This window comes from Herpailurus yagouaroundi, unplaced genomic scaffold, assembly GCF_014898765.1.
Source record: "Herpailurus yagouaroundi ecotype Mexico unplaced genomic scaffold, PumYag 163, whole genome shotgun sequence".
In the NCBI taxonomy this organism is placed as follows: domain Eukaryota; kingdom Metazoa; phylum Chordata; class Mammalia; order Carnivora; family Felidae; genus Herpailurus; species Herpailurus yagouaroundi.
Genome location: NW_024412404.1, coordinates 35,320,807 through 35,347,159, shown reverse-complemented (window position 1 = coordinate 35,347,159; position 26,353 = coordinate 35,320,807). Strand labels below are relative to the sequence as shown.

The window sequence follows — 26,353 nt, the reverse complement described above, 5'->3', positions numbered from 1 at the left end:
GGCTCTGGGAAAAGCTGCCAGTGTTTGGCGTGGTCACATGGTGCTGGTGGCTGGGCAGTGACTCGGGGAGGCTGTTGTGATGCTGATGGGAGCGGGTAGACAGGCCCCCTGTCAACAACAGAAAAATTACCCACTTCCTACATGTGCAACAACTTGTCGCCGGCCCCCTCTTGTCATGGACCCTCAGGGTGCGTCTCCTTGGTAAGGAATTCCCAAAGAGGTTTCCAGGTATGAGGTTCAGCCCTGGTGGGAGATGACATCTCTCAAAAATAAGGGTTTTGGCCAAGTGAGAAAATGTTTCGTGAAAGAGCTGGCTAGAAATTTGGACCTGCTGGGAAGGATGGCCACACTTGTATCTAAGACTTTTTTCTGGGGCAAGAAGTCTTGGTGTCAAAGAAGGTTCTAAAAGGTAAGATAAAGGCACCATCCTGAGAATTATCCTGTCCTGGGGATCGTCTGATCTCTGGGTGAGTGACCCAGAGAGAGGGAAATGGAGGGGTACACAGAGGACATTTCATTAAATGCTCTTCTAGGATGAGATGTTGAATGCTGTGAACGTCACTTATTCAACTAGTACCGAGCACTTGCGTTGTCCTTGGAACCGAAAATAGTACCACGAATAAGATAAGTCCTCTGTTTTCAGAAGTGCACATCTGGCAGAGAGGTAGACGCGGCCCCTTCGTTGCACTATGTCTGTAGGGGGGCAGCTGCAAGAGCATATGCCCCGAAGGCTGGAGGAAAGCTTGCTGGTGGAAAGGGGGCCCTCCGTACATACCTGGAGAATGTTGATGAGTGAGGCTTTGGTACCAGCATTCCTTTTTAGGGACGAAGCCCAGTTCCCCCCCCCCCCCCCCCCCCATTTCTGTGCTCTGATTAGCCGAGAAGCCATCCCGCACAGCCCTTGTCATCACTGGTAGATTCGTCCATTCACTCATTCACCAAACTCTCATTGACTACTTAACATGCATGAAATGACACTCTGGGAAGCGTTAGATAGAGTTTTAGCTAAAATACCGTGTTCCCTTCTGGCTCTGCCCTCGATATGCTAGTCAGTGGTTTCCAACCTTTTCATGTCTGGATCTGAACGAAAAGAAGTCTACCAAACAAACCCAGGCTTCACATCAGATGCTGATGATTTCATTATAATCAGCAACCTCCCCACTTCCAACAAGAACCTATTTGGTGTGAGGTAACCTCATCTTTTGATCTTGGGGTGCTGATTCCAGCCAAAAGCATTGCTTAAGAAACAACTGAGCTGAATGAGGGAGAAATTTTTTTAGGGTAATTTTGACTGTGCAGTGTTTAGTTGGTGCCTCATTTGGACTTGAGAGCCCAGCGCACTCCTAGGCTAGGGGTCCCTTCTGGGGAAGGTGACAAGGGCACTGCAAGCCTGAAGACACAGTGTTCTGTGGGCAGAGGAAGGCCACCTGGAGAAGTCCTGGGAAGAAATACAGTGACTCCGTCGCACTGGAGGAATGCCAGGGGCCTGCCACAGGCAGGTCAGCCTGGCTGTCTGTCTGAAGCCAGGGTTTCGTGGCCTCACGCCCAGAGCTGCCGTGTCATCGGCTGCCACACCTTAGCAACCCCAGCTGACAATGACGTCTGCTGTTTGGGACACATCAAGTCAGGCGCAAGAGGGAATTGAGGTTATTTTTCCTTGAGGCATAAACAGTAAGGGACGATATGATAGCTTTTCACCCGTAAAGTGGGAAGCGAACCTTAATATTTTTTATTTTCAAAGACCAAAAAGGATGAAATTGTCTTGAAGGATAAAAAGGGAAAAAAATTAGATTGAACATAAAAGATTCATAACAACCAAGATGATTAGGTTTTCACACGAGTTTCTAAGAAGTCTTTTTCCCTGGAGACCTTTTTAAAAATAGGGTAGATTCCATCTCGCCCCTGCTCCCTGCTCAAGATGACAGATCCAGACATAGAGCGCAGACAGATTCAACTGGATGAAGGCTTTTTACAAATGAGTGAAATGTTTGAGCTAAATCGCTTTAAAGAATTGGTATTTTTTAACTTCTTTTTTTTTTTTTAAGGTATTAAGAGATTCTCTGGCTTGTGGTTTTGAGGTCGGTAAGCTCTGGCAGGTCCCCCTCAGCCCTGTCGTTGGTACCTGTGCCAGCCCTGTGTGCTTCCAACAGGTGGCCCTGAGCTCTGCACACCTTAACGTGGGAGATATTTATGCCTTTCAAAGAAAGGTGTTAAGGACAAATCAGCACCTAACCAGGGTTCTACCCATAGATTTTAATGAGCATGAAAAAATAGCCAGCTTTAATGAGGAAGGCGAGCCATCATTCCAGAGTCTCTCCTTTACGAAGAGCGGGCTGCTGTTGCTGCTGGGTTTTTTGTTTTGCTTGAACTCAGAATCTGAAACTAGAATTACTTTCAGTAAATCTAACAAAACCTAGCCTCAGGGATGCTGCCTCTGCCTAAATTCTAGTTGTTTAGAGGATATAAAAAAAGACTAAGTGTCTGAAAGCTGATTCTCCTAAGTAGTAAAGGACTATGTGAAAGTTTGTTTATGCCAGCTTAGCAACCCTTTCCCCACCCCGCCCAAGTACTACCATGAAAGAGTAAACTTCTATCCAGACTTTCAGAAGATACGTAGAATTATGTCTTAATCAGTGAAGTTTAAAATGTACTTTAAAAGAAACCTATAAATTCCAACAGGGCACGGTCACTTCTAATCATTTTATAATCTTTGAGACCACTCTGTGGGACAGGAGGTCTTTGTTTCATGAGGTAGTTGGGAGTAATTGGGGCTAGGGAATTAACAGAATGGATTCAGGAGACGTATTTCTTGAAATTTCCCTGTATACCCTGGTCACTAGAAAGCTTATCAAAAATAACAATTCCTTTGGGAATAACTCTCAAGTAAGGCTAAGCAAATGAGTTTTACTTCCTTTTTTTTTTTTTAAAGCCTTCACTTGACCCGCCCTCTCCTCCCCATCATTCCTTCCTCCATGACCCAAAGCTGCTTGTCTGTGAATTCCATTCTCTTCTCTCTCTCAAAGGCAGATAGATGTCTTTTCGTAGCATCTGGGATGTCACTGGGACAGAAAGATTGTTGGGGTGGGGTGAGAGAGCGTAGATGGCCACAAGAGCCAGCCCCACCCACTGCTGCACCCAGATGTGGAGGGGCTGCTGTGGAGGGTCTTCAGATGCCCTGCCCCTGGTTTCCTCCTGGAGTAGGAGCCAGAGGAACAAGCTGTGGAGGAGAAGCCTCAGAAATGCTGCCGCTGCCTTTTCCCCTGTCTCCTGCTTTGGGAAACAGTAGTGTGGTGGCTCAAACCTCAGCGGCTCACAAGCCTAATTCTGTTAATAATAACAATAACAACAACAACAATAATGGCATAACCACTGCAGCGACTGTCACGACCACCGTTTATTGAGCCCCTACCGAATACAGGGCCCACATCCTGAGTGCATCACAGCTGTCACTTTGTTTCATCCCTACAGGGACCCCCTGAGGTAAGTCCTCATTTCGTAAATAAAGGGTGTGAGGCTCAGGAAACTTATGTAATTGTTCAAGATCACCCACCCAATAAGTAGCAGAGCTAGGTTTCAAACCCAGATCTATAGGACCCCCACACATGGGCTCTTTCTTACTGTTCTACTGCACTGCTGATTCCTCTACCTCTCCTGCTGCACCCTGTGTTCTTGGCTGACCCCTCTTGCCAAGGGCTTTCTGACACCTAACTCCAGATATCCAGCCTGCCTTGCTTCTGAATAGGCTGAGCCAGTGTCTCCTGGGATGATTTCTGGGAGTATGTAAAGAAAGGTCCCCAAGATATTTGATTTGACGTATGGCCAGGACTGGGAACCACTAGCGTGAAGGAATACCACCCTTCCCACCCTCCAAGAAAGAGAAGATACTCGCCAGTGCAATCTGGGGTGTTTGGATATAGAATTTAAGCAGGGAATACAGATTCAAAAGAGTTAGCCTTCCCACTCTAAACGTGCCAAATGATGTTGGCTCTCTTGACCCGCTTTATGTGCCCAAAATGGCAGAGCTTTTCAAATAATGCCTCCAAGTCAGCATAAAACTGAGTATCTGGTGTGTTTTTCCATGGTCCGTGGCCTCTGAGAATACGTTTGGCCATGTCAGGGTAGAGGTCTGTCCTCTTAGCCAAGGGGTAAAGTCCCAGAGACCAGCTTTTCCTCTTGCTTTTGGATGCTTCTTCCACCAGTCAGGCTGATGGTGACCACTGCCACCTCCTGGCAAAGTGTCTCAAGACACCACCCCAAGGCATCCTCAAGTTATGGTGACATATGCAGTAGTGTCTGTCTCACTGAGCTTTCTCCTTGTTCCTAGATGAGGATGTGCCAGAATAAGGATTTAGGAGGCTGATTTTTTTCCCAGGCACGTCTATACCGAATTAAAGTAATCCTCTACTGGCCTTTCAAGATTTCTAAGAATAGCTTTACTTTGCTGGAGTTCAAGCAAATAGTTCTATTGTGAAAATGCCTGGCCAGGATCTGCACCCCATGCCCCAAGCTCCAGCTAGCTAGCACTGCCCAGAGGAGGCGGACCAAGCTGCCCGGTCACCTTTGCTCTCCTAACGGGAGCTGCGCAGGACGGCTCCGCCCAGCCAGTGCGGAGTCTTGGACGGGCCTGCAAGATAGTTGAGAGGCACTAGCAGCTACTCCCTTTCCACCTCCAAGGGCCAGGAATGCCACTGGAGATGAGGACGGTGAGTCTTTTTCCAGCCCTCTGGTCCTCCCCAGGTCTTCCTCCTTCCCCTTCTTCCCTTCTACACATCATTCTTTCCTTCAGATTTTTTTTTTTTTATGAATTTGTTTTCTATAGCTACTCTACACCCTATCAGGATCTTTTTTTTTTTTTTCTAATCCCCTAAAATTTGCCTTTAACCAGAACACAGAAGACAGTTTGGAGAATCTCTCCCTGAGCTCCCTGGACTGTGCCCGACCACCTTACCCCATTTCTCCTTGTGCTCATTCTGCTCTCCCATCCCACCCAGACTTTGTACCCACTTCTGCATGTATCTTTTTCTTTGAATATTTTTGGTTGTGGGGTGAGTATGTGTCTATCTTGACTCTTTTATCCCTCCTCTTCCTAAGTGTTTGGGTAAAGCAGGAGAAGGAATTAATTTGTGCAGTAGATAAAGGTTGTGCCAGAAATCAGCCCCTGATGTTAGAAAAATAATTGTAAATTTAGGGGAGCCTGGGTGGCTCAGTGGGTTGTGTGTCCAACTCTTGATTTCAGCTCAGGTCATGATCTCACAGTTTGCGGGATTGAGCTCCATGTGGGGCTCTGTGCTGGTGGTGCGGAGCCTGCTTGGGATTCTCTCTCCTCTCTCTGCCCCTCCCCTACTTGCTCTCTCTCGAAATAAATGAGTAAACTTTATTTTAAAAAAAAGAGAAAGAGGGGCGCCTGGGTAGTCAGTTGGTTAAGGGTCCGACTTTGGCTCAGGTCATGATCTTGTGGTTTGTGGGTTCGAGCCCCGCGTCGGGCTCTGTGCTGACATCTCAGAGCCTGGAGCCTGCTTTGGATTCTGTGTCTCCCTCTCTCTCTCTCTCTGCTCTTCCCCCACTCATGCTCTGTCTCTCAAAAATGAATAAACATTTAAAAGAATTTTTTAAGAAGAGAAAGAAATAGTTGTAAGTCTAAAGGCCTAAGATGCATAAAATGAAAATTTGATAAAGGCAAGTGATTATGTAAATACTCCTTTTTGCTCATTATCTCATTTTAGTTACATAATTTTTTATAAAATAATCATTCTCAACCAGCACTTGTTCCAATGTTTTTAAGGTTGTTATAAATTCTCAAAAAAGAAACCCAGGAAACCCAGAAAAAAAAGTCTTTTTTAGAGGTTCATTTAAAGTCACTGTGGTTGAAAAGGCAATTATGTGCTTCCTGGCAGTTTTAGGAGAGTAGCTGTCCCCAAATCGAGCCTCCAAGGACAGATTGCCAAAGCCTAGAGGGCAATCACTGGTGTGTAAACATCGGAGCCCAGCAGGGGCCTTTGGGTTCCAGAAGTGGATTTTTCACTCTGAGTAAATCCTACTTAGTGTCAGAGCTTCCTGGAAGTCACTGGCACCGGAAGTTCTGGGTGTTGCTGCCGAAGCTTAGTGTTTGCTGCTTGGGGCTCTGGGGCACGGTCAGCATGTGGCTCCACCACAAACAGGAATCACAAGATCCCGGCTCAGCTGAGCCCCCTAAGGCACAGCTTTAAAGAACCCTTGGAGAAACCGTAAAGGCAGGATTTCAGACACAGACAATGTCTGTGTTCACAGACAACTGGAGAAACATTTCATTTGCTATGTCTTAACTGTGCTTAAAAATACACTCCCTTTGGCTAACTCTAGTGTACAGAAATGCAGAAGAGCGACCCTTGCACCCAGTTTTCCCATTGCTCGGTATTTCTAACTTCTTATCCATCTACCCCAGCGTGGACTCAGTCTGCCAGGAGAAGGTAACAAGAGAAGCAGCAAGTGGATGATGGATGTAGCAAGAGTGACTCAGTTTTACCCTTGTCCCTGGAGACCAGGAGAGAACTAGAAGTGGATGACTCAGAAAACTTGCTTAAGCATCACCAGCAAGGGGATGATGCAGAAAAATGGAGCAAAAGGCTCCAAGGGTTGGAAGTCAGTCTGGCCAACACTGTAGTGCGTGACTTGAGTTTCAAAACAGCACCCTCCCCTGCCTCTTCCACAACAAAAATTACAAAGGAATAGCCACAGTGTTCCCCATGATTGGGTAGATGAGACTGGGGTGAACCGTAGCACGGAGCACCCATCCCTGTCACAGGGCTGAGAGGCAGCACAGGGAGGTGGAGTCGGAAAGACCTTGAATCCATTCCTGCTTTGTCTTTTTCTCACAGTGAGGCTAAGAGCAAATTTTCTTAACTTCCCTGGACCTAATTTCCTTGTCTATGAGATGAGAGATTTCTATGCCTCCAGGAGTTTTTGCAAGAATTAAGTGAGATGATAGTAAATTATCAGCCACTGTTAGGCACTTAATGGAAGCAGCTATTATTTTTATTCACACACGTAGGTAAAATTTTCTTACACTAGATTTGTAAGACAAACATAAAAAATTTAAATAAATTTTACATTCCCTGCAACTTGCCCTAATTGCTAGTGTTCAACGGAATCCATGGAACTTCAGTTTGCCCTCTTAAAAGTCAAAGTGAAATCCACATGTCAGAGTCGGATCCGATGGACACTGAGAAAGAAATGAAAAGCTCAGAGGCACTCCTGCCCTATGTTGGCCTTGGATGGGTGACAAATAAGAGGTAGCTTTTTGTTTGTTTGTTTTTGTTTTGGGGTTCTTTTTTTTCTTCGGTAAGTTTATTTATTTGAGAGAGAGCAGGGTAGGGTCAGAGAGAGAATCCCAAGCAGGTTCAGTGCAGAGCCCAACCTGGGGCTCAATCTCATGAACTGTGAGATCATGACCTGAGCAGAAATCAAGAGTCGGCTGCTTAACCCACTGAGCCACCCAGGCGCCCCCTAAGAAGTAGCTTTAAGAGTGTTCAGTCACTCAGACTTCTCTTTGGCCTTCACCCCCATTTTTCTCCTTCTGTTCAATACACATACTCTCCAAGCTGTGCTATTTTTTTTCCCATCTTATAAGAACTATTTGTCATTTCCTTCTAGCAAATATTTCAGAATTCTACATAAGGAAGCTCTAAGAAGAAGAAAATTTTTAAAGAGCTCGGGCTTTAAAACAAGTTGAATATTTAATATTTTGAATGTTTAAATGCCATTTTGCCCCCATGAAAATTTTGCTTCTTGCCCCAAGAACCAGGTAATAGTTATACATTAACACTGACCTTACCATGTATGGATAAGCTGTTGCTTCATGATTCAGAGAGAGACAGGGTTTTGAGCTAAAATGCTAGGCTGGATTTTAAGCAGTATGTACTGCTGGTGTTCCTAAGTAAGCTAATTTCTCATTTGGCAGACGCCGTTTTTCTGATCACATCTTTGTAGTCAGAGCTGATGTTTAGTTTTCTCTGACATCGTGTCATTTCAGTACGATAATCAGACATTCTGTGAAAAAGCAAAAACAGGCAAGACAAAATAATTCGGAACAGTACCCCACAAATATGTCTGGATATCATTTTATCTCTTCCTTCTGCCCTGTTTTCAAAAGCTAACATAAATAAGCTTGAACCCTCCAAGTCTTGTTCCACTTTGATGTTGACTAGTTCTTACCCTCGAAGCAGAAGGAGGAAGGGAGGGAAGGATAACTTGGTACCTGATACCTTTCCTTTATTTGGGCTGGGAGAGACCTGGGGCAGATGAAAATCAGGAGAGGAAACGGGATAAGAAGCGGTGATAGAGAAACTGTCTTTGAATAATACTCAAAATAATATTTATCTCACGAAACATCCTGGACTTCACTGCTCTGAAACTCAAAGTGATTTGCAGAGAGACAGAACTTGGTTAGCACTTTGTCAACACATTACATTGGATTCTTTGGCTTGGCCTTGTGGGTTACTGTGTGTTCTTTGTTAAAGCTCTTCTGGATTTTAAGGGAGGGAGTTGGGTCTTCATTTCATATTCATGAGTTCTTAATTCAGGTTAGCAAGATATTAGAAAATGGGAACAGCTGACTGATTCAGCCTAACTCTTGTTGGAGAAGTGCTTTGGAGGGATTATCGTGGATGTGGTGACTAAATGTCCTACATTTTCAGGACAGTTCCAGTTTGAAAATCTGTTTCCATAAATGTGCGTGTGGTCTCATTTTTTTAGTTCAGGGCAACCACTAACGTGAGTGGCTCAGATCTGGTCTCGGTTCTACAAGTGTCCGTGTCCCAGTGTTCCCCTTACTTAGGGACGTGTGTCTCTCCCCTGGAGAGCAGTCTCACAAAACCATGTGAGTTTGATTTGGTCCAGAGTCATGGTTTAGACACTTAGCCTGAGCAGTACCTTTGCAAAGCAAACCTGCCAGGGTGTGCCATGTTCCAAGACAAGCGAGCTACTCAAGCAACTAGATGGAGGTGGAATCAAAACAAATGATTATGAGGGGCTTGTCGAACTGTGTTCTCAGCTGCAGCACCTCTTTAATTTTTTTTTTTTCAACGTTTATTTATTTTTGGGACAGAGAGAGACAGAGCATGAACGGGGGAGGGGCAGAGAGAGAGGGAGACACAGAATCGGAAACAGGCTCCGGGCTCTGAGCCATCAGCCCAGAGCCCGACGCGGGGCTCGAACTCACGGACCCCGCGAGATCGTGACCTGGCTGAAGTCGGACGCTTAACCGACTGCACCGCCCAGGCGCCCCTGCAGCACCTCTTTAAGTGATACTTAAATGGGACCTCAGAGTATAAATCGGGTCACGGCTGAGGTGGGCAGTTGAACCCACATCACTGGGCCTCTTCATTCCATCTAGTGGTGGTCCTGGGGGACTCTCTGGAACTCAGCAGGCTAGAACAGAGACTTTCAGCATGAGCATTCTGGGACCTATCTCCACCCTTGCGTCCAGCCCAGGCTGGGGACCCTGCATTCTAGCTTTGCTTGTGGAAATTGTCTTGAGGAGGACCTTTGGCTATTTGTCCCCATGCTTCCTTGGTGGCAGGTGGCAATCAGCCCACAGGGGTCATGAATGTACCTTCCAGCCTCCAGGTCTGCAGACCTTCTTTGGTTGGGTGGGCTCTCAAATGGGGTTTGCGATGGTGTGGCTTCCGGCCCTGGGCCCCTCCTCTGTCTCTCAGGCCCCCGGTGTGGCTGGATGCTGGTGCAGGATGGTGTGAGTGGGGGACATGTCACCTGGTTCTCTTACCTTAGCCAGATTCCTCCTGATTGTGTTTTGTTTTGTTCACTAGATGATGATTCAGATCTGTACTCGCCTCGGTACTCCTTTTCTGAAGACAGTAAGTGACGCAGAATTTTCTGGTCGCGGGGGAGGAAGAGAGGGTGGTGGATGGGGGAGGATATCTTCCTGTTTTTGGTTTCCCCCAGGTTTGAAAGTCTTTTGTACCCACTTTTCTTCTCTAGCAAAATCTCCCCTTTCTGTGCCTCGCTCAAAAAGTGAGATGAGCTACATTGACGGTGAGAAGGTGGTTAAGCGGTCGGCCACACTCCCCCTCCCAACCCGCTCTTCCTCACTCAAATCAAGCCCAGAAAGGTAAGAGCTCCCCCACCCATCATCAGCTGAGATTTAGGGCACTCACACCCAAGCTAGCAGTGAAGTATTGTCTCTCTCCACTGGGGCAGGCAGCCTTGGAGGCAAGAGTCAAGCAGACCCGACTTTGAATCCCTGTGCCATCACTCATGAGCAGTGACTTATTCTGAGTCTCAATGTCCTCATCCATTAAATGGGCATACGTTTTACACTTATAGGGATGTTGTGAAGATAAAACAATGCATATAATATTTGTAGTAGTGCCTGACTAATGGTAATGGCTCAATTAATGTTGCCTGTAATTATCATGTCTTTTTACCCTTCTCACAAGAGAAATCTTAGCTGTAAGATTTGTCATGTGTTTTTATACTCTTTGTGCATACTGAAGGGGCCCATAATTTTAAAATGAAGCCACACATATTAGTATCTATTTGTTTCTGTAACGCATATCCCTGAAAGATAAGGCTCGGACTGGTTACGCTGATGGCGTTCATCATCTCCCAATGGCTGTAGTAAATGACCCGCTTTTCTTTGTTGAGTTCTTATGCCTGATGGAGTAACCTTTTTATGCTTTGATAATTAATTTGAAAGGAAAGCTGAGGATGCCCTTACGTCCTGTGGGTAAACATGCAAGTGCATTCATCTTGAGGTTCAGGATATACCTCAAGCATCTACTGGGTACCTTCTGTGTACAGGTTGAGCCGGATACTGTGGGGGAATAGAAGCATATATAAATCATTGTCCCTGCCTTCGAGAAGTTTATAGCTTTGCAGGAAAAAAATAAATATAATCACAGTGCAAAATGCAATAATGTACACGCACTAAAAATTTGCAATTTTTAAGGATTCACATTTCACCTGGAACCCATCCTTGGCTCAGGTTAATTAAGTAGCTGTGCCAAAGGCTGCAGTATTGGTGACTACTGGGGCAGGGTGTGAAACAGGCAAGAACATGGCTGTTAATGGCCAATAACATTTGTTGAGTGGTCACCATGAGCCCGGTGCTCTGCAAAGTGACTTACACGAGCTGTCTCATTTAACCCCTACAACATCCCCCTTTTTCAGATGAGGAAACTAAAGTAGCCGTAGGTAAGGTACTTGGCTCAGATCACCACGCCAGCAGCGCTGTAGCAGGGACTGGAACCAGAGCCGCCTGGCTCCAGGACCCACGTTCTCTTGCACTACACTAGCAGGAGTGGGAGGTACAGGCATGCTTGGGGAATGATAAGCTCGTGAGACGAGAGCAAGTGTGGCTGAGGCTGCTTCCCACCCTTCTTCTCATTCTCTTCTCTCTGCTTCCTGGTGCCTGGTTTTGAGCACAGGACACCTCAAGCCTTTTGTGAAGCAAACGCAGAGACGTAACTGGTTATTTTGAGAAGGAACCCAGCACAACTAAATGCTTCGTGTCCGGTCCGATTTTATGCTTCGGATATAAAATTCCTTGATTAGACTACAGTCAGCCAAAGCCAGACCGTGTCGGATGCCAATTTTCATGAAAATAGCTCTAATAGGATTTTTTTTCTACAGAAACGACTGGGAGCCCCCAGATAAGAAAGTGGATACAAGGAAATACCGTGCAGAGCCCAAAAGCATTTACGATTATCAGCCGGGCAAGTCTTCCGTTCTGACCAACGAAAAGATGGTAATGTGTATATTAAAGTTCTTTTGTCTCCCCTGCCACGTTCTTTAATCCCGATGCATTGTGCATCTGGGTTACGTTCTTTCTCCCCTGAGGTAGACTCGCTATGTTTCGAAGACCATGAAAACATGAAGCATTTTTACCCTTTTCAGTTTTGCAGGTGTTTATAAATTAAGTCCTGGGAGTCTGCTTTGAAAGAAACCTTATTGTTCTCTGTTGTTCTTTTTGTGCATGATTTGAACTAATTTAAAATCCCCTACTAATGTAAAGATTGATTTTGCTGCTGTCTTTTTAAAAACCTCTAACCATTAATTTATCAGGCTTATTGCTAACTGGACCAGAGTCAGGTGTTTGGTTTTTTTTTTAAGCGGCTCTTATTTGAACACACATAAATTTTGTAGAAGCTACCGGCACGTCATTAAGAGGTAAATAATGAATCTGATGTTATGACTTGGGAAAAAAAGACCCAGCCTGTTAGAATATGTCTTGTAGGTCTTCCCCTTCTGCCGAGTGCAGTATTGAGGACGAATCTCATATTCAATCTGGTTTCTGATTCTCTACACAAGTTTGCATCGCCAAGCGATTATAAGTGGGGAAAATGTCCTGAATAGGCATAGAAGACCACCCTGGAAATGAGGCTTCTTCTGCGAAGTGGGAAAGAATTTTTACAAACTGATTAGTTTTGTATCTGCCACTCACGCTTCCCTTTTGTTCACCCTTCGTTAGAAAAGCTGGTTCAGAATTCTGATCATGGTTAAAGGGATTCTCCAAAGCTCTATAAAGATTGCAGCCCTCCAGCCGTGCCAGCAGGATGGAATGATCATGCTGGGGTTTGGTTTTTATTAAAATGCAGTTACCACACTGCGAACAGATTAAGTAGGCCTCTGAAATGCAGGTTCAGATTCTTTTCCCTCCACCTCTTCCACTCTACATGCTTTAAGTAATAATTGATTTGACTTTTACTAAAATAAAAATGTGACATCTTTAAAAGCACAAAGGGATAAGTAATTTTAATTGGGAAGAAAGGTCAACAGTGCACAGAAATGCTTTAGAGCTGTCATTCTTTAGCATCACTGTGCACCAAAGTTATTTTAAGCAAAAAGTTCAGAGATGAGCAGAGAATTTTGCCTCTGGCCCCACAGTGCCCTGGGGGTCCTCTCCCTGTTAGAAGTAGAAGAAAATACATGGCAGAAGTTCACCTTCCACGCTGCTGTTCCTAGAAAGACAGTCATGTGCTTTGGCACATTCATGACACTTGAATCACCAGCCCGGGACGCACCGTCACATATCTACATTTAAATGACTTCAGAGATTCCATAGCCCTAGATTCTATAGGGTGCTTTCGTTTGGGCAATATTATGGTTCATAGGTGATCATCGCTTTCAGGGAAAGCTTGCCCCTTTTCTGAATTTCTTTTTTGTTTCCCCCTCCTTTCCTTGGTTCCTAGTCATTTGACCACCATCCAGAAATAAGAAAAAAACAACATTTTGTTTTTGTGCTTCTCATTGATCCCACAATGGTTACAAACCCTGGAAAGTGACAGTAGTGCCCCTCAGGGGCCTCTGGAGAGTTGTGGTGGCCGCAAACACGGTTGGTGAAGCCCCGCCCGGCAGTCCTACACAGGAAGCTCCCCTGTGTGGTAAACGACCGGAGCCGGCCCGGCGACCGGACATGAAGGCCCCAGGTGGGCCTGGGAGGAGCACCATGGACAGCCGTTTCATTCAGTGCTGTTCACTCTTTAGCTCTGTTCTTCCTCAGAGAAGTCTTGCAGTTGAGAGAAAAATTTCAGATCTCCTTCATTTCACAGGCTACTCCTCACAGTAGTTGAATTAGTCCTTTATTTTTGAAAATTTTCTCCCTGCTATTTTTGCCACGTGAACAGAAAAGTTGGCACGTAAGTGTCCGTGTGTCTTTCCTTTTGGCATCTAGTATCTGGTTTGCCAGAATTTGAGGACACCTCCCACCCCCACCCCTATCAACACACACACACACACAACGCACACACACACACACACTTTTGTATTGTCGTTAACTGTGGATCAGTATGCTAACTCGTGACAGATGTAGAATCTAAATTTGCTCATAGAAATGTACAACTCCTATTGAGGAGAAAAGTGTGTGTGTGTTTTTTTTCCCAATTTGAGGTACTCCTGTCTGCTGACGCTTGCCAATTTCAGTAGCGACCTCACAGGCACATCTACCACAGGGAGGGGGGCAGTAGATTGTAGAGGCCGCCTAAGAGCTTGTCTTGTCCCAGGTGTGAAGCTGGACCATCCCCGGCCAGTGAAACGCTGTGCTGCCTTCCAAATTCCACACAGTACATTTACAGCCTTCTGGCCTCTTCAGTCATTTAGCCAACTGCTGTGACGTTCTTCATAACTCCTCAGCCCCTCTCATCATCGTCTGAGACCACTATCTTGTCTTGCGGCCTTGGGATTGGAGGTCTGTTGGTCAGGCCTTGCTTTGTCACAAATGGCCTTTTTCTGGCTTTGTTCCTTTAACTTTCCTCTAAAGTCCCTTAAGAGCTTCAGCTCAATTCAACAGATATATATAGAATAACTTTTATGTGCCAAACCCTGGCTCAGAGGTTGGGGTCCCTGCCCCCACAGGCATATATTGGGAAGGACAGGAATTAAAATAGTAATTATAGGCACGATATAGATTTGGATGTGTAAAACAAGGGGGTTGACCCAACTTGGTTTCTTCCGGTGTACGGTCACTTTGAGTTTCTTCCTGGCTTTTCAAGTTTGTCATTTACCCCTGTTTTAGCTTGGTATCCCCTGCAAACGTAGAGGGTCTACCTCCTTCTCAGGAACGTGAGAAGGGGATGTCCTATACTATAAAGAGTGCTGGACCTAGGAGTTGGAAGATCTGAGTTCAAATTCTGAGTCTGCCCTAAGGTATCTTGGGGCAAGTCATTTAACTTTCTGGAACCTCAGTGCTTTCATCTGTAAAATGGGAAGTATTATTTGGCCTGCCAACATTACCGAAGCACTGAGTATTGAAATGAGTATTGAGTGGTATTCCATACTCACTGAAGTGTCGAACGAGAGGATGAAGTGTGGTCATGTGTAAAAGAACTATGAACATTATAAAGTGCTGTGGAAATGAACGTACCACATTAAGATTGTTTAATTAAAAATTGAAGCTAGGCTCTGGCTCCTTTCCGAGAAGCAATACCATCCTTGAGGAGAGTCAGGCATTTTTCTGGCAGGTCATCTGCCTTTTCCAAGGATTTTGCCGAGCTGGGAAAATAGCCCACGGTAGCAGAGAACCAAGCCTGGCGTTGTGGAACCCACCCTGCCTGCCGGTACAGAGCTCACATTCTGCATCCAAAAGGACGTTTTCTATTTGTCCATTCCATAATTGGATCCACAGCTGAGTTACAAATGACAAGATCAAACACAAATGTCAGTGCCGTGTGGTATTCCCTCTTTAACTCTCTCTCTGGGCACCTGCTCTGGGCCTAAGCAGTCGACATGCCTCCTGATTCAGTTCTCAGCACCGTGTTAACCTCCGCAGTTAACAACACTCTGCAAGCAACCTTCGGCAATAAAATGGGTTAGTTCTTTCAGGACCTAGTACCAGAACATTCAGGCCATTTCCTGAAAGAGCTGGTACATTTTATTTAAAACAACAACAACCAAAACCTAACCTATTCCCAGGGAGCAGTTTATAAATAGTGTTTAAAAATAATAAACATGACATAGGTTTCATGAAACCCCATCCTGGAAGGGTCTAGGATGCCCCAGGGTCCGAACGGTCCCTCCTGAATAGTTGTGTCCTTATAGATCTTGTGCCTCATTTCACTGAATACATAAAGAATCCATTTGGAATCCACTATCTTACATCATTTCACAATCCAGTGAGAAGGAATACACCTTCTCCTTCAGGATTTAAGCCCTAAGTCCCTAAAGCCAGTTGGAGGAGGTTTTAATCTGGGTGCCAGAGGACAGACGCCATTTCAGTAGACATTTCCCTCTGATCCCAACTAACTTACATTCAACGAATTTCAGTTAAAGAAAAGTTCTCTGCCTTATCTTCCTCCATTTAAAACAAAAGTAGAAATCATGGTAAAAATTCTTCGAAGGATTTTAGAAGAAGGGTCTGGTCAAGATCACAAAGTTTACAGCCATTTCTACAAACTGCAAAAGGCCTGTTAACAGAATGTTAAGAAAAACGTGTCTGAAGGGGCTACTCTGTGAAGCAGTGTCGTCCAGTTTCCTTCACGCGTCGTTGCCCCGAGGGAGTGAAGTTTATTTTATATTGTTTTCAATCTTGGTGCAAAATGTATATTTTATATTTCATATTGTTGTCAGAAAATCATCATATCCCTGTCATTTAGTGACTGCCGAGGTTTTCTGAAACATATATACACATATATGAATTTAATGAAGCCATGAGCCTCTGATGCTTTTGTCTGATGTGAACGTACATCTCCAGTTTATTAAGGGGAAGCCTGATTTGCTTGTCAGGCATTCATTTGCCGACTAATTATTTCCAGAAACACAAGTGATGCCACAGAGCAAGGAAAACTTTATAAATATCTGACTCCATATGGAATCCCATGGAATCAAATTATCAGTCTGTGTGAACTGCCTCTTAGAGTTATATAAGGTTGAGATATCTAACTAATTTTTGTAACATAACCCAGAAGTTTTTTCCCCCCCTGCTCTGTTGTCTGTCTCGTTCAGCTTTTCCCTCACTTTATTTTTCCCAGTTCTTTAACATTTATCTGTGAAAACACGAAGTGTATTCTGTCTGTATTCATCCCCCATGGATGCTCATTTAAAATGTTTTGACGCTTGTGTTCTGTTTTTACCTATATCATCTTTCACTTTACTGTTTATGGGACATGATTTCTCACCTACTCATGTGCCATTAAAGATGCAGTATTAACAAATTGGCTTTTATGAAGTGTTGGTATTTGCATTTCTTTTGAAAACCTTAAGGCAGCTTTGCAAATAAGTACTAAAACTATATACTAGCCAATAAAAATTATTTGCTCTACTCATCTGGCATAGATGTAGATGGCTAAATGTTTGGTGTGCTCACCAGATTGTTTGCTCCTAACTAACAGCTCTTTGTAAAGAGGAAATAAAGGCTTTCTCTTCTCCCACGACAAAGTTATTGAGGAATATGCTCATATTCCGATCTGTCGTGGAGGTCAGCAGTATGGTGTAAAATTCTCCACCCGTAGTCCATTTGCCTTCTGCCTTAGGGCTGAGAATGATTCACTCACTGCTCTCTACCACCATTTCTCTGTTTTTATAAACCCATCCTCTCCCACCTGTTTTAGCTCCTTGTTTTTGCTGATGTCTGTAAAAATGGATGATTGCTGCTGTTGAATACAGTTGCTATAGATACCCGGAAACCACTGCATCTCTACTGGCCTGTTCCTATGTAATCTTTGCATAATGTTATCCTTCTCTCTCTTCCATTTCCCTATCACCAACCCCTATAGAGTCGGGATATAAGCCCAGAAGAGATAGATTTAAAGAATGAACCTTGGTATAAATTCTTTTCGGAATTGGAGTTTGGGAAACCGGTAAGTTTAATAGCTTCAGTGGTTATAGACACCTTTTTAAATAATGCTGTTGATGCATTGTTGCCGCTAAACAGTCAGATCTATTTGTAAGGAATGCAGGAAGCAGGGAACAGCCATTTCACTTGTCAATAGTGGGACTGTCTATTCTCATTACAACCTGTAAGCTTTTGCCGAGAAAGGACAGTGAGCTCTGGAATTATTTCTTGCCAGAAAATCACAGAGAAACACGACTAAATCATTGCTCAGGACCCCCCACCACCAGCAACAAATATCACACGCCTTGTGGACAGCATTATTTCAGCCACTGGTTTGATTACTTAACCAGTCTTTATGGCAAACTGAAGATAAGCAGGAAAATGCATTACACACTGGAAGACCAGCATTGTCACTGCTTTAAAAAGAAAAAAAAATTTTTTAAGTACATGTGCAAGGGAAGTGCCCAAAAGGGCCTTTGTGTGTAGATGTGATCCACAAATACATCCCTGTTATAGGTGACTCAGGGAATGATCTACAAGTTAGGGTAATATTTCCCAAAATTTGAAATGGGAGTTAGGCTCAACAGTAAATGTGCTAGAGTTCCTAATGTTTTGCAGCTTCCCTGTGATGTCTCTGAGTTGGCCTTGGTGCAAACTGATTTTTGGCACTGACAGGAGGATTTTCTTAGCCCTGCACCCAGAGGGCTATCAAACAGAAGGGAGAATTGAGTCATTTTTCCACTGGAGATGGCTAGAAACTGACCCTAAACCTCCAGTTACTTTAAAGTCTTACTACAGCTGCAAAAAGAATTTATGGGTGGAGGAATTAAGTGTGTATATATATATGAACCATTTTGTCAGATGCTTGTATGAAACTTTAAACATTGAAGCCAGCACTGGAATCACTGGGGCTTGGAATGATAGTTTTATTTGCAGACAGGAATTTATAGCTCAATAAAATGTTACATTCCATGGTGTACATTTTTCATTAAGATGAAGCCAAAGACAGATGCAGCGGCTGCTGTGGAACTGCTAATTTGATTCAGCGATGCTGAGCTTTGTTAGGAAGTTGAGGCATCTTCTGAGTTAGGAGCGCCTGACTTACAAACATCCTGCTGGTGGGAACAAGTTTCCTTCCTGCTCACCCTGTCCTGGATGCCCCTTAGCTGCGAAGCTGTTCTGAGTGAACAGCGCCACCTAGTGCAGTATAGAGGGATGTGTCTAACCTGGAGTCTGCACCCTCTTCTCTCCCTAGCTGTGGTGCACGCCTCATTTTTCCTTTCTTTCCCTTTTTCCTTTGCTGTTCACCATTCAGACTTCACTGAAGTCCACCTCAGGCAACCTTCTCCACCCTCAAAAATTTAACCGTATCTTAACCCTTTTCTTTTTCTTAAAACTTGTTCAAACATCTCACACAAAAAGCTACTTCTGAATCGTGTGGTCCCTTCCCCCTCTGCCAAAGGAAAAAAAAAAAAAAAAAAAAAAAAAGACCATGATTGGTATATGTAATAACAATGCCATACCTCCATCAGGGTAAGCAAAAGCTATTAGCTTTAAATTCTGTGTAATGGAGAGTCCATGTCAAAGATTTTGGAAGCTCCTCTCAGAATTCACAAATTGCTAGCCATTTCTCATTTGCCAAATAACTAAATTAGTTTTATCTGAAATGTTAACTTTTAGGGAAAGGTGCGAAACAATTTTTATCATGTGATTGGTTTGTTTTACTGAATCTGTAATTGCAAATAATTCTGTTTTTGTTAGCAAAGGCAGTATTTGAGTCCCAGCATACATTAAATAGGCTCTGTGAATAGCTTGGTAGATTAACACTGTTTCTGCTGGAAAGTGTGGTCTGAGAATCACACAGCCAATCCAAATAAATGTTGAGGACACGGTCCATTTGTGTAGTGAGACCTTCCTAGAATTTGTATTGCTACTGTTGTTCTAGCTGCCTCTTAATTATTTAAAGACTTAGTGATCCTTTTCCAAAACGTCATTACCTCTGAAGCCATGATGTTCCTTGCACAGACCTTAGAGCCCTTCTAAAATGGGACTTTTTGTGTGGGTTTTTTAAAGTAATAAAAGATAATACTGTTGAAGACTTGCCAAAATAACTTAATGCCCATATCCTGAGGAACAGTTTTGAGACGAGTGGCTCCTTATGGTCTAGGAAGAAGCATCTGAAGGGTGGGCTTGTCATCCAGTGAAACCAACTTGATGACTGGCTCTTGCTCCAAGTTTGGGAAGAAGGTGTTGTCGGGAGAAATTTTTTCTTCAGTCCTACCTTAATTGCTCTAGGCTATAATAAGAGCTATAAATAAAAGTGGTGTAAATCATGGAAATTGTTTCAGCAGGTTTTTCAGTCATTCAGAAGCAGAATGAAATTAAAACTCTTACCAAATAATATGAATCATCATTTCTATTTTTTTTTTTTCCATACCAACTCCGGACCCACTTCCCCTGAGTGAAAAGCCTGCCAGAACTTGGACACTAGACATTGACCCTGAACTCCTTTCTTCCTCAACTCTTGCACTTAAAGCCAGCCACCCGGATGAGCTGAAATCTTAGCAAGATGCTGGCTTGTAGTACCTTTTAGCTCGGATACGTTGTTGTAAAATATCAAATAATTCAAGATGCCAGGCACCCTTTTTGTAAGACTTTTAAAACCAATTTAATTTGTAAGCACTGCCTTAACATTTTGCAGTTATGAAAGAGATGACTAGGTAAGATCATAAGTGACTTTAAAAAGTTTACTTCTCCAGGTGAACAGTCCAAGTGTATTAAGTGCTTAAAGATGAATGGTAATTTTTAATAGCACTTACTTTACACATTGCAGAGTATATACATGCACAGAGATTGCATTATTGACCTATTAGCTGTCAGTGATGAAAGCACCTTGGATTCAGATTGCTTTTCATTTGCAGGTTCATTACTAACAGTCTGGATGTTAGTTCTCCCCTCCCGCCCCCCGCAATTTCTGCAGGAATCAGCGTGATTTCTAGAAGTAAGCTCAAGGCAGAATGTCACAAAGTAAACCAATTTGCACGCTTCCACATAGTTATAATATTTGCTGAAAATCCCAGGAGCTATTAATGATCTCCTCTGTTCAGGAGTCGTTGTATAAGACGTCTCAGGTCTAAATAGGCAAAACAAGGTCTACTTGGTGGGGGAGAGGTTCCACAGTTACAAGTGGCTTGTAACCTCCAGATGTCCTACCCTCTGAACCCCTCCTTCATTAAACTTACAGTTCTCCTGGCAGAGTTCTGTTTTACGAATGCAGCTCTAATTCTAACTTGAAGAGTTAAAGGAGAAAATGAAAATAACCCTATAGTCTGCTGTTCAAATTCAAGTTACGGACTGTTCTGTAAGGCAGATGAAAGGCACGGCTGTGCTACCAGCAATGTTATCAAAGTCTAGTTCAGCTTTAGAAGGAGATTTTAAGTGTTGTCCACTGGAATTATCTAGTTACACAGTGCATTACAGAACACCCATTTTGTACATGGATTTCATTGCCACAAACCACAGAAAGCACATTTGGTTCAATTTACCCTCCCCTGGCCAGATCTCCAAATTCACAACACTTATTAAGGTACAATGAATTCTACCGTGGAGAAGACTGCTTCAAAAACATAGAATCTCAGTGTCCATCTTAATGTGAAAACAATAGTGAGGATGTATGTCAGCCATCTCAACTAAAAAAGAAAAAGAAAAAAAGAATGGTGAGGAAGAATCAGAGTTTTGATTTTCGTTCAAATTGGTGTTAATGCTTTTTTTTTCTTCTGTTTTCTTTTTTTATGTTTTCAATGTTTAGAATCCAACAATGATTTACTCTTGAGATGTAGACCTAGAAAAAAATTCCCAGTTAATGTTTCTAGCTCCTAAATCCTGCAGAACCCTTCCCTGGGCGGCCCCCTCAGGAGGCAGAGTGCCTGCTCCCTGTGTTTTGAGTTCACTTCTCTGTGTTGATACAGTTCTCCTAGTGTGCCCCTCTTCGTTTGAGCCGGTCTCCATGTTTGTCTTTATGTCTTTATGCTCATTTCTTCATTTCCTCCTCTGCTTCCCGTCAGCCTCCCAAAAAGATATGGGATTATACTCCTGGAGACTGCTCTATCCTTCCTAGAGAGGATAGAAAGGTAATTCCTCTGTGCCTCCTCCGTGGGCTGTGTGTGTGTTCTCTAGCCTGGTTAGTGTGAGTGTGTTGTGGGGTTTTTGGTTGTTGTTGTTTTGTTTTGTTTTAATTATTATTATTTTCTCAAATCTCTTTTTTTTAACTTGATAACTTTTTTTTTTTTTTTTTTGGCTTGGTGATAAAACTATTTAACAAAGTCTGTAAGACGTCTACTAATGCTTAGAGGTTTATAAAGCAATGCCTTAGTCTCCTGACATATCCTGCTTGTCACAGTCACTAGACTCTGAAAAGAGCAAAAATAGGTCTTTCGCAAAAGGTAGGTTTTTGTGGTATTTGTAGTTCTCTCTAGCGAGTAGAATAGCCTTTTGGAGCTCTGATGACTTGAGGATTTATATTTTCTCTGCCTAATGTTGCATTCTGTTTTCACGTCTGCACCTGATTTCTAGTGAGCTCTTGTGTTCAGTCATGCCATCTTTGCCTTATTAAAGTATAGCACTAACCCAGCTCATTTTTCAAACTTAACCTTCCATTCTTTCTGCCTCTCCTCTAAACTAAAACATGCTTCCCCATCTTTTCTTTCTCAAACCAGACTAATCTAGAAACAGATCTCAACCTCTGCCCAGCAGAGTTAGAGGCAGATTTAGAACACACGGAGACGCTTAATAAAGCACCCGGGGCAAACTTGTCACAGGTATTTCCTAGTTTTTCTCACGCTGTCGGTTCCTCTTCCAGCTCGGTTTTGTTTTCTCCTCTGCTCTCTGGTTTCGAGACAGGCAAGGCAATGAGTGGTAATGCTGCTTCTTTTTAAGCTGCATGGCTTTCTGACTCCTGTTTTCCTCTCCGACCAACCTAATTTTTGCCTGGATTTCTTTGGAGCTTGGCATCTTCCTTAAAGGAGACTTTTCAAATATACACAGGGTGGCTGGTGATTTAAATGACCCCACCCCCTTATCATTCTCTTCCTGTGCTCTCAGAAGGTGACCCTTTCCTTCCCTTGCCTCCATATACCTTCTCCAGATTTTCAGGGAGCCATTTTTGGGGGGCACTTTCCTTGTTTTTTTGCAGCCTTGGGAGATGCCAACCTCAGAGATCATTTTCAAAAACACAGTGGCAGTGATTTGAGTGATTTGAGATGCCTGGCACCATCAGAGCGGTCCTATTTGTCATTTGGAAGGTTAGAAAGTTCTCCATGAAAAAATGCACTCCAGAGGCCAGACAGCCTGGCCACAAACAAGCATCTGAAACTCAACCTGCATGGATATTTAAAAAAATTTTTTTTCAACGTTTATTTATTCTTGGGACAGAGAGAGACAGAGCATGAACGGGGGAGGGGCAGAGAGAGAGGGAGACACAGAATCGGAAACAGGCTCCAGGCTCTGAGCCATCAGCCCAGAGCCTGACGCGGGGCTCGAACTCCCGGACCGCGAGATCGTGACCTGGCTAAAGTCGGACACTTAACCGACTGCGCCACCCAGGCGCCCCTGCATGGATATTTTTAAAGAGGGCTATGTCAAAATGTGGTTTATTAAAGGATATGTCAGAGAGAGAGAGAGAGAGAGAGAGAGAGAGAGAGTCCAAGGTAAATGGGTTGCCAAGGGAAGAAACATACCAACTATTTGGACAACCACCCCCAGGGCTCCCTGACAAAATAACAAGGACTGTTACAAGGAAAGGGTATCTTTACAGAAAATAAAGAAGGAATGCAGTCACTGCTGGAGAGGCTAGAAAGGTCCACAGACCATGGCAGGAAAAGTGGGAAATGCTGTGGGTCGTGTTCTGTTTAAGCAGAACTAAGACAAGGAGGGTCTTGAGAGACTTGGGTTATGAAGTCTTGTGAGTGCCGGACCCTAAGCCAGGGAAGGAGTAGGGAGCCCACGGGATTATGGCAGCAGCCAAGGCAGGCTGAAATAAGGTCAGAAGCTGAAGAACTGAAAGCAGATCCTGAGCTGGGGTTCGGGAATCCAGAATCACAAAAGGGTGAGTGCACCCAGGCCCCTCTTCAGAACTTGGGTGAGGCACAAAGGTGAGCCACAGTGCACACAATCAAGGCAGGTATATCATGGAGCAGGGAGAAGGGGGTGGGGGGTTTCCAGCCAGGGTGGAGACTGGAACCGGTTGTAGCCTCTGTGGGATGGAAGGTCTGAGCTAGTTTGAGAGTGAGAACCTCAGGTAAGTCCTAGAGTGCTCTGGGGCGGGACGGGAGCATGAAGATTCCAAGTCCTAAAACAAATCAGGGGTCACTTTTCAAAATAGTCTAATAAGAGCGGTTCTATTATACATACAAGGAGGGAAGGCAGCTGGAGAATTACTGAACTCGCTGAGGCCTCCCTGAAGTTAGATGGCTTCCAGTACATGGACCACTACCCAGGCAAGGTGGGCACAGAGAAGGGTCTGATGTGTGAACCTTGCCTTCAGAAACATGACAGCTTAGTCCCACTCATGCATAAGGCTCTCCAATAAAGCACAGCAGTGCCTGCGAAGAACTAAAAGAACGGTATGGGCTCTGGGTGCCAGGAGAAACTGACCTTGTGGAAGACTTCTCCAAGGAGTTAGCCAGGATCTTAAAGGATGGGTGCAACCTAGGTACATGGTAGAAATAAGGGGCATCCATGTGAGGCATGGTCAAGAGCACAGAAGTGAACACATTTAGCATGTATGCAAGGAATAAAGTAGAAAATTCAGCTGTAATGGAAAACTCAGTAGTAGTGGAAGGTAGGTATGGGAAAGAGGGTTGACCCTGGATTACAGAGGCTCAGAAAATATGGCTAAGGGGATGATTTTGTCTACAGACCAATGTTGTGATTCTGGAATTGTTTTTGGAAAGTCTGTGTCCTCACTCTAGAGAGGTGAAGTTGAAGGGAGAACCCCCAGTTGGAGGTGCAGAAGGCATGGAGGCTACTGCAGGGGTCCCAGCATGGAAGGGTGAGGGCCCCCACTCCACCAGCATGAAGGGAGGTGAGGGGTGGATGTGACAGCACTCACAGAGGAAGTTGCAACAGGACATTTTAACTGGTGTGTAGAACAAAGAATTGGGGGATGGATGGGGACAGAGGCAACTCTAGGGTTTTGGCTAGGAAGCCAGAGGGGTGAGGACCTTCATACATCACCTAAGATTGATGGGGAGAAAATCAGCGCAGTGGTAAGATGGAGTTAGTTTTACGTGATTTATTTTTGAAGCATTGGTTGGGTATCATGTAGGAAATATCCAGTAGGCAGCTGGAAATCTAAGACGAGGTGTCCTAAAAGAGGCAGGGGCTTATAAAGTCAATTGGAGCCACCTGAAGAGAGTGATGGGCGAAGCCCTGGGAGCAGATGAAAGATGGAAGGAGACTCATGTGAACGGAAAGGATGAGAGAACAACAGCTACCCCCTGGGATGTTGGATGACATGGAACAGGAGAAGGGGAGAGTCAGAGGGTGAACAGTTCAGAGAAGTTGAAGAAAGTACAACTACCCAGTGCTCCAGAGAGGTCAGCAAAAGAAGACTGAGGAAAGGTCAATGGACTTGATAAACTGGAGGTTTCTAAAAAAATCTTGGGAGGTTGCTGGGTGAGTAGTTGCTGGGAGCCAGAGTGGAGAAGAATCCGGGGGTCCCCCAGGGGTACAGCACTGATTGAAAATATGCGATTGTGGAAGGAAGGAAGGAAGATGTTCCCAGAGGGCTCCACAAGGTCACACAAAAGTTTTTCCAAGATGGAGACCAGGGCATCATCCTCAAAGTGGATGAACACCCAGAATGGAACAGGTGGCAAGGTGGGAGATGGGCAGGAGGGCTGGAAGGATGAACATGGAGGTGAGAGCCGCACCTTCTCTGAGGAGTAAGGACAGGCAGCTGGGGTGGGGGAGGGCAGTGTTCTCATCCTGGGGCAGAGGTGTCCTCCCAAGTGAAAGGACCCAGCAGGTGAGGGTGGGTGTTCGGCAGGCAGAGGACCAGGCGGGTGAGCCCTGATGAAGGTTGCTTCCTGTCCAGTCTCCTCCTCCCTCTTGGTCACTCTTGCCTTTCTTTATCCTGGTGTTTCTCTCCTTCCCTCCAGATAGGGTATTTCCCTTGAAATAATCACCATTGGGGTTAGGAGTATCTTTAAAAGTTAACTTTTTCATCAATTTATTCAACTATCACATTATTTTTAAAAAATAAATTGAGCCCTTTGCCTTTTTTCCTCCAAGACAACAGAAACCCTCAACTATGTAATTATGTTGCCTTTTCTCTGCATGTAGCTCTTGGTTGTTTTCTTTCTATTGGGTAGTGGCCTGTAATTTTATAAAATGCTCCCCCACTCAGACTGAAGTGGTCATTCATGGGTTTTGTGAAACTGCATTTCTCCCCCATTTCCAATTCTAAACCTGCAGTGGTGAACAAATGATCTAAATACAGTGTGGTCTTTTCAAATGCATTTTTGTACTTTCTGTACCTAAGATGTCAGGTGATCCTCTCTCTGGATGTGGCATTGGGTGCATGAAGGAGTCTGTCTCTGGTGGGCTTGGCCAGGGGCTCTGAGGGCTGGGGATAAGCCGGTGAAGGCTGTGTTGTCCTCGTCACTAATGCATGTTGGCCAAATGGTGGGCTATCTGCTCTGCAGATCTATATTTAAGCATAAACCAGGGGGCCATCTTCCAGCGCACACAGAGAGCGAGAGTGCCCGCTGGCCCAGAAAGCTTCCAGCACCTAGACCTTTCTGGCCAAGCTCCCCATCTCCCAAAGGTCCTTGGTTGGCTACATTGGGAAAGGAAAGGGGCTGCTCTTTCCCCTTGGCTTGGAGTATCTGAGGTAAAATAAATGATCTACATTCTTTTTTTTTTTTTTTTTTTTTTGACCTTTACAGAGCTCGACGGTCAGCCCCACTCCAGAAATTTCTTCAGAGCTTCCTGGATAGTAAGTTGCCACCATTTATATGGCTTACTGTATTGATGTCAGAAATGGGAAGAGGCTATGTTTTGGACCCAGGTGTTTTGTTGGCATCAGTC

General features: G+C 44.4%; 1 protein-coding gene across 50 annotated transcripts in view; it reads left to right on the top strand.

Moving 5' to 3' along the window:
* SORBS1 (sorbin and SH3 domain containing 1) overlaps nt 1-26,353 on the top strand; it is a 231,992-nt gene that overhangs the window by 157,323 nt on the left and 48,316 nt on the right. For 19 of the 50 annotated variants that reach the window (XM_040485925.1, XM_040485928.1, XM_040485926.1 and 16 more), the window contains 7 exons: nt 9,804-9,851; nt 9,976-10,105; nt 11,629-11,743; nt 17,205-17,288; nt 21,328-21,393; nt 21,979-22,080; nt 26,212-26,261. In XM_040485925.1, the coding sequence (XP_040341859.1) occupies nt 9,804-9,851; nt 9,976-10,105; nt 11,629-11,743; nt 17,205-17,288; nt 21,328-21,393; nt 21,979-22,080; nt 26,212-26,261 (595 nt within the window). Of the gene's footprint in view, nt 1-2,314; nt 4,704-9,803; nt 9,852-9,975; nt 10,106-11,628; nt 11,744-17,204; nt 17,289-21,327; nt 21,394-21,978; nt 22,081-26,211; nt 26,262-26,353 lie in introns of those variants that run through there. The other 31 variants (XM_040485947.1, XM_040485944.1, XM_040485966.1 and 28 more) reach the window with 5 other exon arrangements.